The sequence below is a fragment of the Engystomops pustulosus genome, chromosome 5, assembly GCF_040894005.1.
Source record: "Engystomops pustulosus chromosome 5, aEngPut4.maternal, whole genome shotgun sequence".
Classification (NCBI taxonomy): Eukaryota; Metazoa; Chordata; class Amphibia; order Anura; family Leptodactylidae; genus Engystomops; species Engystomops pustulosus.
In genome coordinates, this window is record NC_092415.1 from 141,013,204 (window position 1) to 141,030,700 (window position 17,497).

At 39.8% G+C, this 17,497-nt stretch overlaps 1 protein-coding gene across 3 annotated transcripts in view; it reads right to left on the reverse strand.

Annotated features, from left to right (window-relative positions):
* Positions 1 to 17,497, reverse strand: part of PDE1C (phosphodiesterase 1C) — a 520,097-nt gene that overhangs the window by 366,448 nt on the left and 136,152 nt on the right. For all 3 annotated transcript variants that reach the window (XM_072153240.1, XM_072153239.1, XM_072153242.1), the window contains exon 3: positions 9,385 to 9,550. In XM_072153240.1, coding sequence (XP_072009341.1) covers positions 9,385 to 9,550 — 166 coding nt within the window. The remainder of the gene's footprint in view (positions 1 to 9,384; positions 9,551 to 17,497) is intronic.

Consider the following 17,497-nt stretch of genomic DNA (forward strand, 5'->3'; position numbering starts at 1 on the left):
ATGTAGTGATTTGGTCCCCTAGAAACAAGACTGTGTCCCTGGATACGGCCACCTCTGCTGGAGAGATTGCACAAATAAACAAAAAGTTTTTGTATATAAAATGTCCGGGAGTTACTGCAGGTCCCGCAGCCGTCCTGTGATAATGAACGCTGAATCCAGGAGGTCAGGCAGGACACAATAGCGCATGTCTGGCCACCGCTGCCAGAGTGTGGGTTGGTCGTAACTGAGGAAGCTATCTCATTTCTAAGGGACAACATGACTACATTTATGAGAAATTATCTTCACACAGGAACATTTTTTTTAAATAACATCCAATTGAAGAAATGTTTATATATGGAAGATTAGTGAAACTGAATTTGAATGCTCAGATGAGAATACTCCTTTAAGTTTGCTAACAGTTCCCTACATCCCCATTACATTTAATTCTGTTGAAGCCCATGAAACACCCCACTAACAGTATGGACACACCCTGAAATGTGTGACAATGCTATTCTGTCTAGAACAGATTAGAAGCATGACATTTCACAATCAAAAAATCAGGAAATCATCAATATGCTCAGATCAAAAAAGGTGTCATGTCACATTCCAAAGGTAAAACGGTTCATGAAAAGGCATGGCCTTTCCCAAAAAGACATTTTTTTTAACTTGCATATTGAAAAGACAAACAAAAAATGGGTACACAAACCCCTACACAGAAAAAACACACATGTGCAATATAAAGTATTACAAATGCTTTTCATAGCCATCATAACATGAAGAAAAACATCAGCAGTTTAAAATGTTTCTAATCAGCCACCATGTGACCAGCACTGGGCTCAAGATGTACCTGGACAATGTAGCTTCAGTGGGAAAGCTCCATATAACCAATTATGACATATACGGTAACCCTTTCCATGAATACGTATTCATTCTATAGCACCTCAGAATACCCCAAGTGTCTTGAAGTGCCGCTGAGTTGCTCTCTCAAGTAGCACTGTGTCGTTGTAAAGGGGCACAAAATGTCTATCCGCTCCTGGTAAGAGAAGTGGCATGAAATAAAACGCTGCCACTTCCTGAAGAGTTTCCCTGTCAATTTGGATTTTCTTTGTTCTGCATCCAATCTCTCTAAAAGAAATAGCTTCTTCATTCGATCAAATACTTTCCCCTTCGGTGGTACATTTGGCTGCAACATGTGCTGCAGGGAAGAGCTTGGTGAATAGGCTCAGTGGGGCACATTTACTTAGCCGTCCGCTGTAGTTCACCAAAAGTGCATTGTCCGACGATAAAGCACTGTGCCACTATTCACTAACATCGTCCACCCAATATCCTGCATGTGTCACGTCCCTACTCGGGTCGAACAGAGTTCACCATCTTTTTGTGGTGCATTTTAGGGCTTGCGACTGTTTGAAAGTTAAATCCCACGCTCAGTCCAAATCAGTTGGATTGTCCGACGGCATGCCCCCTAATTTGTGTTCCATGGAAGCCCGTGCCGCTGTGCCACAAAAGGGCCGTGTGCGCCACAATCCCAGTGCACACACTTCTTAAATACCTGTTCAAGCCATGTAACCTCACGAAAATGGTGCACAGTTCAACTAAAGTGAGCAGCACGAATCCTAGTAAATGTACCCTAGTATGTCTGGGAGGTCCCATAGAGTTGGGATTACTGTCTTCCTCCTGTGGCACGTCATAATGGAACAGGTACATCACAAGGGCCCTGGGGATCTCCATCCCGCACATTAAATCTCCTAGCTGTTTCAGGGACTCACACAGTCCAGGAAATAGGTTAGTCCAAGGTTCCTGACATCTTCAAAAAGATATTTTGCTGGGTTTTTTCACATTGTCCTCCTAGCAATAAATGTTAACATTACCTCTCTTCAAAATCTTTTAGAGAATGGATAACAAAAAAGGGTTCCAGTACCCAAGCAGTTTGAACTGTTTTTGATAATTGTGGGTCATTATGCTGCACATTGTACACCATAATATGTATGTAACAGTGCATATCATCCAGCTCAGATAAGAAAGTCAGATGAGAGTGGGGGGCAGCAGAATGACTGGGCTAGGAATTTTTCATCTTCTTCCCCCACGTGGTCTGCAGCTACTGATACATAATTGTATAAATGTTTATATCAATGAATAAATCTGTGCTCATTAATGCGTGTAAAGTATATAAATATATGTGTATGTATATTTTTTTAAAGGAAAATGGGGCCCCATTCAGAAGTCTGCTATGGGGCCCGTGCCTCTCCTAGTTACGCCCCTACCTAAATTGATGCCCAGTCGAGGTTGTAAGAGATCAGCACACCTAAGATGTATATTTATTACAAATTTATTCATATCCATGCTAATAGGTAAATTATTATGGGCAGCATAATTTATAGTAAATCTACAGAAACATTTTTTTAACTAATTATTATCATATAAATGTTCCTATTGCTTCAAAGCATTATGACAAAAATGAGGGAAAGAACACTCTATTATGAGCATCTGTCAGGTTTTCTAAAGGCTTGAAAAACATTTTTATTTTATGAAGGTTCCCGCAGTGAAAATAGGCGTTGAGTATGTTGAGCTCAGAAGCCTCATTGCGGGACACCTAATATTAGAAACCTATGAGGACTTTTTATGATGCACAAATTATTCTTGTTGGGTTTTTTTGGCCAAGTGCAGCATATGCAGCACAACTCAAAGTACATCCTTATTTCTTAGTCTATGGTGGGCTACTGTCACGTATTTCTTTTCATCATGTACAGATCACTGAAACTAGCAGCACTTCTTAGTAGTCCAGGTCTGTACCACTTCATGTTCCTAAAAATCCTAAAAAGGAAATTTATTGTCTTCAAGTAAGTGCATCATTCCAACATAAGACACGTGATAGTCTTAAAATCTCTTAATCTGAAACCTTGTTTTTAAAAACTATACTGGAGTTTTCGCCTTCTAACCTGTCTAAGGCATGCAACACAGGGAAAACTGCCTCAATGTCACATTGTTACGTATCTATTTTGCTTGTGTATTTCATCCTGAGATTAAAATTTCTTTTTGCTGTGTATTTTTTTTACACAACCTATGGATATGATTTGTATAGATTATAGCCACTATTGAATGACTAAATCCCTGGGTGTTTTCACTGGAACAGAGCTGGAAAAGTGTAGCATTTAGTTATCTATTCTCAGAAATACATTACAGATGAACTCTAGTTATAATTTGTTATTTTATCAAATGCATATCCCACCAAAATTAGTTTATTTCTAAACTAATCTCACAGCGACCCTCTAATAATCACCTCCCTTCCTGTTATCTCACTGGGGTACCATCCCCTGGAATGATGCAATTCTGTCAAGTGTATTACACAGACTCTCCACTGGGGGAACAAATCCCCATCATAGCTTCTACTGATAAGTGCACAGTTCTGATGAATCATATGACAGTCACTTCTGCAACTGTATAATTATGGCTTCTTAGCTTTGTAGAAGTTATAAAGAGATGAATAATCAAACTGTTGCAGTCTACTTATGGTGCAGTCTATTGCTGCCCATGTGATGCTGCGTTGAAGCATCATGGGATTGCTCAAGTGTAGAGAAATGAGTGAAGAGAGTGTCTGATAAGAGCAGACATGATGATTTCAAGTCTCTTATATCCAGGGCAATAGATTTTCAGATAGAAATTATAAATAGCATCACTTGTCAGTGTACCATAATCTTTCGAATTTCATTTGTATATGCATATAATAATAATCTTTATTTATATAGGGCCATCAAATTCTGCAGAGCTTTATGCATGTACTGTGTTTTTATGTTTACAGCAGTATGAATGAGCAATCTGAATTATGATTTAGTCATAAAGTGAACATTTCAGCTTGTAGAATGTGGTTTTTTAACAAATGTATAATCTAAAATCAAGATGAACGTCAGAACAATGTAGCAGCTGGATATAATAACTTTCATAACCTTGATATTTGACCTTGTCCTTTTCAGCCCAAGAACCCTGTTACAAGACAGGTGACTTTTGCTATTACACATCTATTCCCTTTGATGACATATACAATGTTGAAGGCTACCTAAGATTGACCTATTGACTTGCAAAATATCAGATAACCAAAGTCAATTAGGACATGCACAGTAGGTCTGAAATATCCCCATGGACAAGTCAAGCATCCCCTCATTGACATGTAAAAGTCAATGACTATAGCGGTCACAAAGATACATTTCGCATTTCATTACCCTGCAAAGCTATCTACAAGTGCAGTATTTTGGTTCTCTCCATAGATGTATACATTTGTACAGATATTCCATTGATTCCATATGTAATACATGCCAATATGGTGTATAATAATGGCTATGCAGCAAATGCTATTTCCTATATTAGAGTTGGGTGTAACTTTACCACGGTAGCAGGAAAAAGATAAATGCATTCATCTGCTTGTTTCATGAGTTACTGGAAGTGGCATAGCTAGAATTTCAGCACAGGGGGGGGGGGGGCAACACATATGAGTGGGCCCTCAACCAAATGTTTTTAACTGCAAAGAAAAATTTTCCTATTTGAGTGCTGCTAGCAGTCTGCAGGTCCTTGGCTAAAGCAGAAGAACGCTATGTGTGCTGTGAACTCTGCCCTTTACACTGCATCATTGTGTCACACCCATCACCTGCTTACTTAGAGCTCCCAGCGCACACAGTGTTCTTCTGCTTCAGTCCTGGACCTAGCAGCACCAGAGCACACATCCTACGATTCTTTTATAAAAGGTCACTAGAGTTTCGCAGTAGCCCGAGCAGGGCCAGGATGAGCTCATTATGGTGCCTAAGGCAGAGGAACAAAATTGTGCCCCCCCCCCTCCACAGCAATACATAGTAACCCCCACACATGCCCAGCAGTACATAGTAACCCCCACACATGCCCAGCAGTATATAGTACAGCATAAAAGGTAAAGATATGTAGAGGCATTAGACAAAAACTGGTCTAGGCTCTGCTATAGGCTTAAGTCGGGGCATGCCCCATGTCCACTGGGTACGGCCCCGTCAGCCTGGACCCAAATACACAGTGGGCGATTCAGGCGGTCATGCGACCTCTCAAATCACCCACATTTGGTGGGGGCCCCTTTAAGGGCAAAGCGGTGGGGACCTGGGGTCTGCGCCCTGGGTGTCCCCCCTAATAATCTGGCCCGGCTTATTAGGTAGATTTTTGATGGTAGGTTTCCTTTAATGAATCTTCAAATATTAGAGATAATGGTCTATCTATCACAGTACATAATTCATAGAGTAGCAGGGGTGTATGCCATCTTGGCCCGGGTATTTTTCTATTTTAGTGGTGTTGAGGTGGCGCTGTACCACTTCCTGGGTTAAGCAGATCAGATTTAGTGGCGGATTTACATTAGTCATCATCAAGTCATTTCCCATGGGACTTTTCTGGGTAAAGACAGTTTCCACCATAATCCCCAAGTTATTCCTAAGAGGGAACACACTCTCCCTTTTAAGTTTTTTAATATTTATATCTGTTTTTTACATGATTTACTTTTCTCTCTATAATCCTCCCTATCATCGCTACCTTTGTGTTTTAGTAAAATGCCTTAAATGCCTTATCTTTCTCATTCATTGCCTTCCTTACAGTATGAGTTAATTACATGGGTTTTGGGTCACACTGGTTTCAATTATGCTTATTCCCATATGGTATATGTCTTTCACAGGAACTTTTTGGAGTATTTTTAAAAACATTCCATTTATTTTCAGAGCTTTTATTTTTTAAAAGCATTGTCCCAGCGTATACTCTTAAGGTGCTCTCTTAGCTTTTGAAATTGTGCCCTTCTAAAGTTAAAAGTTCCTGTTCCCCCTCTTTTGAAAGTCATATTGAAGAATAATTCAAAGTGAATGCTGTTGTGCTCACTACTTAGGTGACCCTCAACTTGTAATTTTGATACCCTATCAGGTCTGTTGGTCAATATAAGGTTCAGGAGTGTCCCACCTCTTTTTGGGTCTTGTACCAGTTGTGACCGGTAATTGTCGTTTGTTATTGCCAAAAAACCTTGTGCATTTGTAGGACCTACAAGTTTCTGGCCCCAGTCTATATCAGGGTAGTTAAAGGTTCACTCTGTTTTGAGGTCGCATCTATTTGACTTTGATCAGCAGTTCAGCTGTCTCCATTATATTTGTAGCCTAATAAACTCATATTTATATTTTATTATTAATTATATAAGGACTTTTTACAAAAAACAAACCCCACCCCCTTTTTTATTTTTAGGATAATTTCTAAAAGGACTATAACCATTTATATCAACAGCCCAGTCATAGCTATTGTCCAGTCATGTTTCACTGAAACCCACTATATCACATTTGCTCTCTAACTTTAAGACTTTTAGTTCCTTCATCTTCTACTTTGCTTGTTAACGTCAACCCCCACTAAATAACACTTCCCCGCTGTTTCATCCCTCTCTTTGTCTTCTTTATCTGTACAGTCATCCCCCTCCTGGTTTAAAAGCTTCTCCAGCCGTCTTTTCCCCCAGCATAGCCACACCGACCCCATTAAGGTGCCTGTAGCCGACAGAGAACTTTTCCAACCAGAAATATTTATTTTCCATTCTATACAGAATTCCAAACCTTACAATATTTCTGTAGAACACCATGTTAATATATAAGAATAGTAACAGAAAAGACACCATCTTACATTACGTATACAGATAAAAACAAGAATTTGATAAAATACCAGTTAATCCCCTCAACTCTCCAGCATTAATTACATCCCATCTGTTTGACAGCAATTAACAAAGCTTACTATAATTGGGTTGTACTCACGTCCGTCTTGCATTTCTTCATTATTCAAAATTGATACTGTGATGGTTGATTTAAAAAAAAAATTGTTATGTGTGTGGTGGAGGAATACAAGGTAATGTAAGAACTGTTACAGTGTAAACTTTGCAGTAGAGTGGAGTCCTAGCATCATATTTTTGTCTGATTCAAGGACTCCCGTCCTGTGCAATTTGTGCAGTTTGTGAGGTCAGACTAACAAACGACCTGTTTCCACAGGCTGCACATGTCCTTTTCATAAAACTTTGCATCAATCTGCACAGTAACTACTGCGTCATAATTCTTTACCTGATCCTATAAATGTACCTTTCTGGTGTTTAAAAATCTTTCTAAAATAGCGAGCGGTATTATGTTATGCAGAGTTTGTATACATGGCCTTGATTTAATGCTTTAATCTCCCTGTACTGGTTTGTGGTGATTTCTGCATCACACTTTTCCTACAAAAATTCCCATATGGATAAATATTTTTGGAAATAAGTTTTTTTCTAGACTGCATGAGAAAAATTTGTCAATGAGCAAAAACATTTACTGTACAAATGAAAGGCATATAGTGACACAAATTTTAATCTAAGGATGCTGTTGTTGAGATCCATACACTTGAGTGTCATTATAGGTCAAACTATTTTTTTTAAAAATATTCCAGAACTGAAAAACACCATAGAAGTAAGTAGAATTTTCATATCATACGTAACTATTACTGAAAAACTATACTGTCACAGGACATCACAATGAAAAGCTCCAAACCTGGGGAGATGAAATATGAAGGAAAAGGATTTGTTGGTATTGCATAATTGTTTTCAGAAATTTTGTTGCGTTATTTGTCAGAGTATTTTTACCATTTTGACATGTACAAATAAAACAGAAATTTTTAAAATAGAAACAAACCATATATTTTCTGAGAGGAGACACTTGCCCCATTTTCAAGTTTTGATTTAAAGTGTAGCATTTTATTTAAGAAATGCATAAAAATTGACTTTGATGGTAAAAAAATGTGCCCCAAACAGAAATTATTTTGCTACATATCTCCTAAATGTAATAGAGGAACACATGCATCCTTCATAGATACCTCATAGTCACGTAATATGTATGCAACTGCATGTGTGCAACAGAACCTTCCACCATTCAAAGGAATTTGAGTAAGAACTCCAATGTAGGTATAAATAAGGTAAAAACTTTATTCAAGGAATGTGTGTTTTTCATGTTACATGCAACTCTTTGACAAATTTTGGGTCATGGTGTTAATATGTAGCCACATTAGGCTAAGAAGATTGAATGTTCATCCTCTCCCTACATTATGTTAAAAAAGAATTGCTCAATATATGACAATCAGAGAGCAAGTGTGGTCTATGATCAGTCTGGGTAGGATCCAGATTCCAGGAAGAATCTCATAAGTCCTTGGCCATATAGGTGCCACCCTGTGAGGACTGAGAAGATATGCCCGTGGCAGGAAAAGGTAAAATGCAACCACTCTTACAAAATGCTGTGTAATCTGCAGGTACCATGTTATAGAGCAGCAGGAGCTGAGTAATTGAAATGTATATTTTTCTGGGGGAAAGATCAGTATAATTTGTATTTAATACTTAATGGACAACCCTCTATGTACAGTATGGCAGTGAGCAGTACTGCCTTTCTGAATATAAAGCACAAATATGTTAACACTTACAGAATTCTTCACCCTTTTTCCTTTTCATGTTTAAGTTTTTTATTCCCCTCCTTTCAGAAGCCATAATATGTTTATTTTTTCATCTACAGAGATATATGAAAGCTTGTTACCTCTAGGACAAATTGTACTTTTTATTGGCACAATTTAATATTTCATCCTGTTTGCAGCATTTTCATGCAGCCATCATTGTGCTCTCCAAATGCTTTATTTTTTTGGCCGGTACGGTCATTGAGGTACAGTATTTAAATATATGTTCTATTATGTTTTTGTAGATTTACAAATATTTACATATTTTAAAAACATTCTAACCCCAATAACTTTTTCATACTTTGGTGCGTGGACATGATTTGTTATTAATTCGTAATATTTTGATTACTTTTAATTCAAATATTTATGGATGGAAAAATAGCAAATAAGCAACAATTTGGACATTTGGATGCTATTTTCTGTCAAAGCATTCCCAGCATGGGTTTATCTGATTTACATTTTTATAGACTGGAAAAATCAAACCTAAAATGGTTATGATTTTTTTTTGTTTATTTTTATGTTTTCTAGGGAAAGGAAGAGGACAAGGCGAGCTTTTGCAAATCATAGATCGTCAATATGAGTAACATACACCAAAACATCTGGATAAAAAGATAAATGAAGCAAGTCCCACTTGGCTTGTGCCCAACAAGTTGAGGTACATATATACAGGAGTAATACAATAGTAAATGATATCCATATTAGTATACTTAGGTGAACAGCTCTTTTAGGGAGAAGATAAGTTTTCTCTGCTTTGAACATCAACATGTTTAAATTCTAATAATTCTAATAAGTATTGGATTGGTGGCCTTTGAAAGAATGTTACAAGCAAAATCAACCACAAAATGAAAAACATTTACCTTGAAAAATTTTCTCATTGCATTTAGCAGAATTACACAATAAGCAAAGATACAAGTGTGGTATACAGCAAACCTGATTGACGCTTTTGGGATTGCATCTGGGCTGTCAACCTGTGGCAATTCATCTGCTAGAATCTCTTCAGGGCTGCGAGGATCGGGGGAAATTGCAGGCTTCTGTTTCTCTTTAAGATTCAGCCCACTGATAATGCTGTTCCATAAGCTGTTCTGAGACTTGGACCCTAGAACGGATATTAAGTAATTTTACAATTTTAATTTAGAGCATTTTAGTAAAGAACATCTGAATGTGACTATAACTTACAAGTAAAATCTGATGAAACAGTTACCCATATAAACCAGCAAAGAAAAAAATAACGATATGGGATTTGAATTATTACCACAAATGAGCACTATTCTTATAAAGAATCTGTCAACTTTCCCAAAATTTCTATTTTAGCGATTTAACTACTTATTGTAGTTTTGCAAGAATTCCCCATAAACTAACAATTTTGGAGACTTTTTTGGTTCATGTTCCTCCCTAGGATATTACAGGATTTTACATACTTGGTATCCGGCAAATGCCAGATACCTACAGGGTTCTCTGCAGTTCCATTAACCTTGTACTTTGTATATTAGATAGTGACTGACATCTGGCTCAAGCAGTAGTATATTTATTTATTAAATTATTTTTATTCCATTCCTTTATAAAGACTGTCTGGACCATTATACAAGCTCTTATACCTCTAGTATCACCCCTTCATCCTCATAGACAGTAAGCTCTCACGAGCAGGGCCCTCACTCCTATTGATTCATATGACTGTTAATACTCAGTAATGCCTTATTCTATTAGTATATGTTCCTCATAATCTGTAAAGGGCTACGGAATTTGATAGCGCTATATTAATAAAGATTATTTTTATTACAGGAAACAGCACAAGTCAAAGATGTAACATCTCTTTATTTATAGAGAGATGTAAGTAAAGGTTACATGTCTACAATAAACCACAATTACAATACTACATTTTTTTATCAGGGCAATTCAGGAAACAAAACCCCCCACAGGTTCTTATGGACCTGTTGTTTAGTGTCCCGAATCGCCCTGTATGAGTTCCAAGGTGGGAGCAGTAAAAAAAACAATACCGTACTTGCTTCGGAACTCTCGGGACCTGTACAATACAGCAATGAAGCTGGAGTAGTACACCCCAGCTTCACTGCGTATGCGTTCTTGGTTTAACACATGCTGAATGAAGACAGGGTCGTCTCCCCCCACATTGTAAGAGGAGGTGCGTGTTGCAGCGAGAGCTTCAGATATGAGTCCTATGTGCCCTATCAGACTCGCATCTAAGTAAGTATATACGTTTATTTTTTAAATTGCCCCCCCCCCCCCCCCCGAGAGCTCATAAAGCCTGTTTTGAGACCCTAAACCACAGGTGCATACGGACCTGTAGTTGGTTTATGGTCCCAAAACTGGTGACAGGTCCTCTTTAAGCCAAAGAAAAGCAATATTTTTTCTGCACTACTGCAATGTGAAAATGTATTTAGCAGGCTAGGCTGTGAATATGGGTTTACCTGGCCAAGCTGTTTGGATTGTTTAGAAACATATCCATCTCTTTCCTGCAGAATTTGCTCTGGTTCATAGTTAGTGAAGCCATTGTGATTGACAGCTCCTCACACTAGTCACCTGCTGTCTGGATTTCTGGACAAATAACTATTGAGGTTGGGGCTCTCTCTGTTTGTATTGTTTTGCCCTTGTCTATATGTTTTGCATTATGGCGCCGGGAGGGACTACGAGTTACTGGCCATTGTTTAGGGTGGTTTTGAGCAAGAAGATAGGGTTAAATTGGTGGGTTCAGATTTAGGACTCAATGGGGCAGATTTATCAAGCTGTCTGAAAGTCAGAATATTTCTAGTTGCCCATGGCAACCAATCCCAGCTCAGCTTTCATTTCACCAGTGCTCATGAATATTTTAAACGGGAGCTGTGATTGGTTGCCATGGGCAACTAGAAATATTCTGACTTTCAGACAGCTTGATAAATCTGCCCCAATGTCTTGTCTTATACCTGGGCCCTTCATCAGAGCTCATGTACAACAGAGAACTATACTTGAAAGTTACATGAAGTAAAAGATATGTTTTGGTCACATTCCTCAAATGGAAGTTGGTGTCATCAGATAGGATTCCTAACCCAATTCATACCACATTTAATAATTTTGGCACACCTGTGGCTGTTTGCTCGAAGTAGTTATTATTTTTTGTTTTGTGGCATGTGTAACATTTTGACCTCAATGAGGCCTTGTCAAACACTGCAACAAATCATATTTACAATATGTACAGAATATACAACAACATACAACAAGTATCTGCCTTGTGACAAAGAAGGTTGACACATTATTTAAATCAACAAAATAAACAAAACAAATTTAATGATAGGATATGACATGAATATGTAAACTAGATCTAAGATATATGACTTAAGCTCTGTAGTTTTGCTTATTTTGTTGATTTAAAGGGGTTGTCCAAGACACATAAAAAACAGCTATGTGGCCATGTACTTACCTCTTCAGCCCCTACAGGTGTCCGGTAGGCACGGAAGCTGCGCTCAGACTAGCTTTCGGCCTGCCAAAGCAGCTGGCCACTTTCACCCGTCCCCATTCCCAGCGCTGCATCAGGGTGAGGAAGCTGGTCAGAGCGCGGCTTCCATGCCCCATAAATCAACATCTCTGGTGCTTCAGGTGCCTGCGAGATGCTTCAATGAAGCTAGCATAGTACACCCCACTATATGCACATGCTCAGTGGCAAAAACACGATAATACATGTGTAAAGTAAGCAGATAGTATTGTGCTGTGAGATCTTGAAATACATCCTACAGGGTCCCACTGCACGTGCACAGGACTCTACAGCAGATATATATCTATTCAGCAATATAGTAGTGTAGCCTGCTAGGTAAAGGATCTGGGATGATGTCATCATCACATAATCCACCAGATGGCTTCTACAATGTGCAGTTGCCAGGTTACAGGGCTGCTGGCTATCAGTATGGGGGACCAGACCAGGGGGGGTTTCTTGTGTACAGAGGGGGGTCCAGTCCTGAAGGAGGGAGGTGGGGAAAACCTGATTATATGTGAAGAGGAGAGGGGGAGACCTGAATGGGGCTGGTCCTGTGTGTGGAGGAGAAGGGTACCAGACCTGAATGGAGGGCAGTCCTGTGTGAGGAGGGGGGACCAGACCTGTGTGTGTGTAGGTGTGGAAGGGCTTTCTTTGTGAAGAGGGGGTACCCGACCTCGAGGTGTTCTGTGTGGGGATGGGGGCCAGACCTGGGGGAGTTTGCTTTGTGAGACCTGGGGAGCTTACTGTGTGAGGAGGGGGACAGATTTGTATGGGTTGTTGTTGTGAGGAGAGAGTTGCAGACATAAGGGGTGCTACCTGAGTGAGGAGGGAAACAAAACCTGCAGACTAGATGTCTTTAGAGGGGTAGTATTGTAGTCATTATTGTACATAGGAGGCAGTATTGTAGTAGTTATATTCTTGTACATAGTGGGCAGTATTGTAGTAGTTCTATTCTTGTACACAGGGGGCAGTATTATAGTAGTTCTATTCTTGTACATAGGGGGCAGTATTATAGTAGTTATATTCTTGTACATAGGGGGCAGTATTATAGTAGTTATATTCTTGTATATAGGGGGCAGTATTATTGTAGTTATATTCCTATACATAGGGGCAGTATTATAGTAGTTATATTCTTGTACATAGGGGGCAGTATTATAGTAGTTATATTCTTGTACATAGGGGGCAGTATTATAGTAGTTATATTCTTGTACATGGGGGGCAGTATTATAATAGTTATATTCTTGTACATAGGGGGCAGTATTATAGTAGTTATATTCCTGTACATAGGGGGCAGTATTATAGTAGTTATATTCCTGTACATAGGGGGCAGTATTATAATAGTTATACTCTTGTACATAGGGGGCAGTATTATAGTAGTTATATTCCTGTACATAGGGGGCAGTATTATAGTAGTTATATTCTTGTACATAGTGGGCAGTATTATAGTAGTTATATTCTTGTACATAGGGGGCAGTATTATAGTAGTTATATTCTTGTACATAGGGGGCAGTATTATAGTAGTTATATCCCTGTACATAGGGGCAGTATTATAGTAGTTATATTCCTGTACATAGGGGGCAGTATTATAGTAGTTATATTCTTGTACATAGGGGGCAGTATTATAGTAGTTATATTCTTGTACATAGGAGGCAGTATTGTAGTAGTTATATTCTTGTACATAGTGGGCAATATTGTAGTAGTTGTATTCTTGTACACAGGGGGCAGTATTATAGTAGTTATATTCTTGTACATAGGGGGCAGTATTATAGTAGTTATATTCTTGTACATAGAGGGCAGTATTATAGTAGTTATATTCTTGTACATATGGGGGCAGTATTATAGTAGTTATATTCTTGTACATAGGGGGCAGTATTATAGTAGTTATATTCTTGTACATAAGAGGCAGTATTATATGAGTTATATTCTTGTACATTAGGGGCAGTATTATAGTAGTTATATTCTTGTACATAGGAGGCAGTATTGTAGTAGTTATATTCTTGTACATAGTGGGCAATATTGTAGTAGTTGTATTCTTGTACACAGGGGGCAGTATTATAGTAGTTATATTCTTGTACATAGGGGGCAGTATTATAGTAGTTATATTCTTGTACATAGAGGGCAGTATTATAGTAGTTATATTCTTGTACATATGGGGGCAGTATTATAGTAGTTATATTCTTGTACATAGGGGGCAGTATTATAGTAGTTATATTCTTGTACATAAGAGGCAGTATTATATGAGTTATATTCTTGTACATTAGGGGCAGTATTATAGTAGTTATATTCTTGTACATAGGGGGCAGTATTATAGTAGTTATATTCTTGTATACAGGTGGCAGTATTATAGTAGTTAAATTCTTGTACATAGGGGCAGTATTATAGTAGTATTTTAGTTGTAGATGCATCATGTAGCCATTGCTAAGGCTAGTTACTTGAATTTTGTACTTATGATTAGGCAAATGGGGTGGCATTTCAATGGTAACCACATGCAGCAAAAAGGCTAGAATGGGCCCTGTTCAGCAGATAATAAGTATAACTAATAACCGGCTGCAGGGCACAGTGCTAGGGTCTATCAGAGCCCCTGCTTGCAGCCAGACAGTTATTCACAATTATCACTGGGCTCTTTGCCGAAGCTGCACTGCACACTGAAAGCCTCCTCCTCCCTTCTGTGAAATGCTGTTGGAGACCTCTGCTGTAGTTCCAAAAGGGGGGGAGACAGAGGAAGGACCTCTGGCCTCTGTCCCCAAATATATATTTCTTTCATGTTTCCCTGGATGGTGTGAGGTCTCCGGTACTATATGTAAGCTTTAGAGGGGGGTCTCCTGTTTTAAATTCAGGTCTCCAGTAATATTGTCTGCTTTGGGGGTCTCCATTATAACAAACATCTGCCCAGAGGTCTCCATTATTATACATTTGCTCTGGGGTCTCCAGTATTATAAGTGCGTTCTTCTTAGTTGGGGGAAGGTCTGCATTTTTATTTTCCTCATTATTTTTGTCTGGTTTGTGCACTATATTTGTGGTCTGCCCTGGGGTCTGTATTAGTTATTGTACAAATGAAATATTTGGTTTCTGGGGTGGTATTTGTGCTGTACTGTGTTTTTTAGCAAAAACAAAATAGTATCCAGCTCACCCACAAAGCTCTTGGTTTCCCAGTGCATGGAGATGTAATCCGAAGTCCCTCAGTTCAACAGCATACAAAAGGAAAAAAACTCCAAGGTTTTGCAAAAGCATGACTAAGTCCGGTAGGACAAAACACTTCAGTTTTTTGCTCTGTCCATGATCGTGATGTCTTGATTTTTATGTGGATGAAATAAAGCTACTATTTTATACGGATTTCCATGGATGTGCTGGAGTTTTTTCCTTTTGTAGCCTACTGTGTTTTTTAGCAAATCAATGTGGCTGGTTCCTAGTGCAACCCCTGAAGTTCAGTGGTGTGACAATGCAGAACTTGGACCTGACTTATACAAATAAAAAGGCTAATACTTTAAACATTCTTATTCCTTTAAACGACAAGGACATCGGTATTACAGCGGTTAACTGCACTCTGCTATAACAGTGAGCTGGGCATTTTTAAATGAAGTCTTCTACTGACACCTGGTGGTCACTTTTGGTAAGTATGTTGTAAGCTAAAAGAAACTATAAACCTCAGTAAAACTTTATGTACCGTATTTTCCGGACTATAAGGCGCACTTAAAAGCCTTGGATTTCCGTAAAAATCCTAAGTGCGCCTTATAGTCCGGTGCGCCCTATGTATGGCGCTGGGCACAGGGCAGCGGACCATACTTACATAGGTCCCCGAGACCGGAGATCTCCAGCGGGAACTGCAGACCACGCGGCATGAACAACTTCTGCCGCGTGGCCTGCAGTTCCCGCTGGAGATCTGCGGTCTCCGGTAGCGGGGACCTATGTAAGTATGGTCCGCTGCCGTCCGCTGCCCTCCTCCACCTTCCCCGCACCTTCCCCGCGTTCCCCGTCGCGTCTCGGCGTCGCGTCTCAGCGTCGTGTCCCGTCGGGTCTCCGTCACGCCCCCGGACCTCTGCCACGCCCCCGAACCCCGCGCCTTATAGTCCAATGCGCCTTATATATGTAATTATTACATATATAAGGCGCATCGGACTAGTGCGCCTTATAGTCCGGTGCGGCTTATAAGCCGCAAAATACGGTAGTTCCAAATTAAAACATTTATACAGCAGTTATATTATCCAGTAAAACTTTTCACATCATTATTTAACATAAGTAAGGTTGTAGTAAAGCACCTAGGATGACCTATGATGGCCTAGTTCTTGGTCATATGGATCAATATCACATCCAGTACACAATCGATCAAAACAAAGAACTAAAGAAAGACCAATGAAGTTAACCAAAGGCTCCACAGAGCAGTTTCCATTCCAATTTTTCTATAATACTGTCAGTATAGGGGGGCAAGACAACCAGACAGTGAGCCCTAAGGCTGAACCCCCCCCACTGTCCCTACCTACTTGCCTCAAGACAGCTCTAGCAACTGCGGACAACCTCGGTGGCGGTCCCTATACTATGTAAGTGACACACGTAACAGGACAAGACAGACAACACAATAAGGGGTAGTCGACAAGCCAGAATCAAAACCAGAAGAATCGCAGTACAAATTCAGTGGGCAAAAAACGGTAGTCAAAAGTCAGGCAGAGGTTCGGCAACGATAACAGAAGGTACAAAGAGGTCACAGGGAAATATGGGGAGCTGGGATATCCAGGTAAGAACAAGACAATAGCCAGCACGCAATTTAGCCACTAGCTGCCTTATAAGTAAAGCTGGAGAGACAGACAAGAAGCTGATAGGACTAGTGCTGATTGGAGCTGAAATCACCTGCATCAGTCCAGCAAAGACCAGGTAACTCATTAACTGCTGGACCAAAGTCATCGGGTGTGTCCAGACTCCAAAGGCACAATTCACATTGCACATTACTGTCAGAACTTGCTGCACCACCGCAATCGGGCGTGTCAAAACCCCTGAGACACAATTCACACTGAACGGTTCTGACAGTACCCCCCCTCTTATGAGGGGCCTCAGGACCCTTAATCATTGGACCAGGCTTAGAAGGATTATGTAAATGGTACCGCCGGACCAGACGGGGCGCATGCATGTCCTTAGCAGAGACCCACGTGCGCTCCTCTGGTCCGAAACCCTTCCAGTGGACCAGATACTGTAAGGAGTCCTGTACCCAGCGGGAATTCAAAATTTTCTCCACCTCATACTCCAATTCCCCCTGGACGATGAGTGGAGCCGGAGGAGGTGAAGGCAACACCGGTGGCACATATCTTTTAAGAAGAGACTTATGAAACACAGGATGGATACGAAGAGCATTGGGTAGTTTCAACCTAAAGGTTACCGGATTAATGATTTCCACAATGGTATAAGGTCCAATATATTTGGGTGCCAGTTTCCCTGACTGCACCCTAAGTTTCAGATTTTTAGCTGAAAGCCAGACCTTCTCACCTAGTACATATTGCTGGCCAGATATACGTCTTTTATTAGCATGTCTTTGATAAGACTCTTGGGCTTTTACCAAGTTCTGATGAGCTTGGGCCCAAACTGTGCACAGTTTAG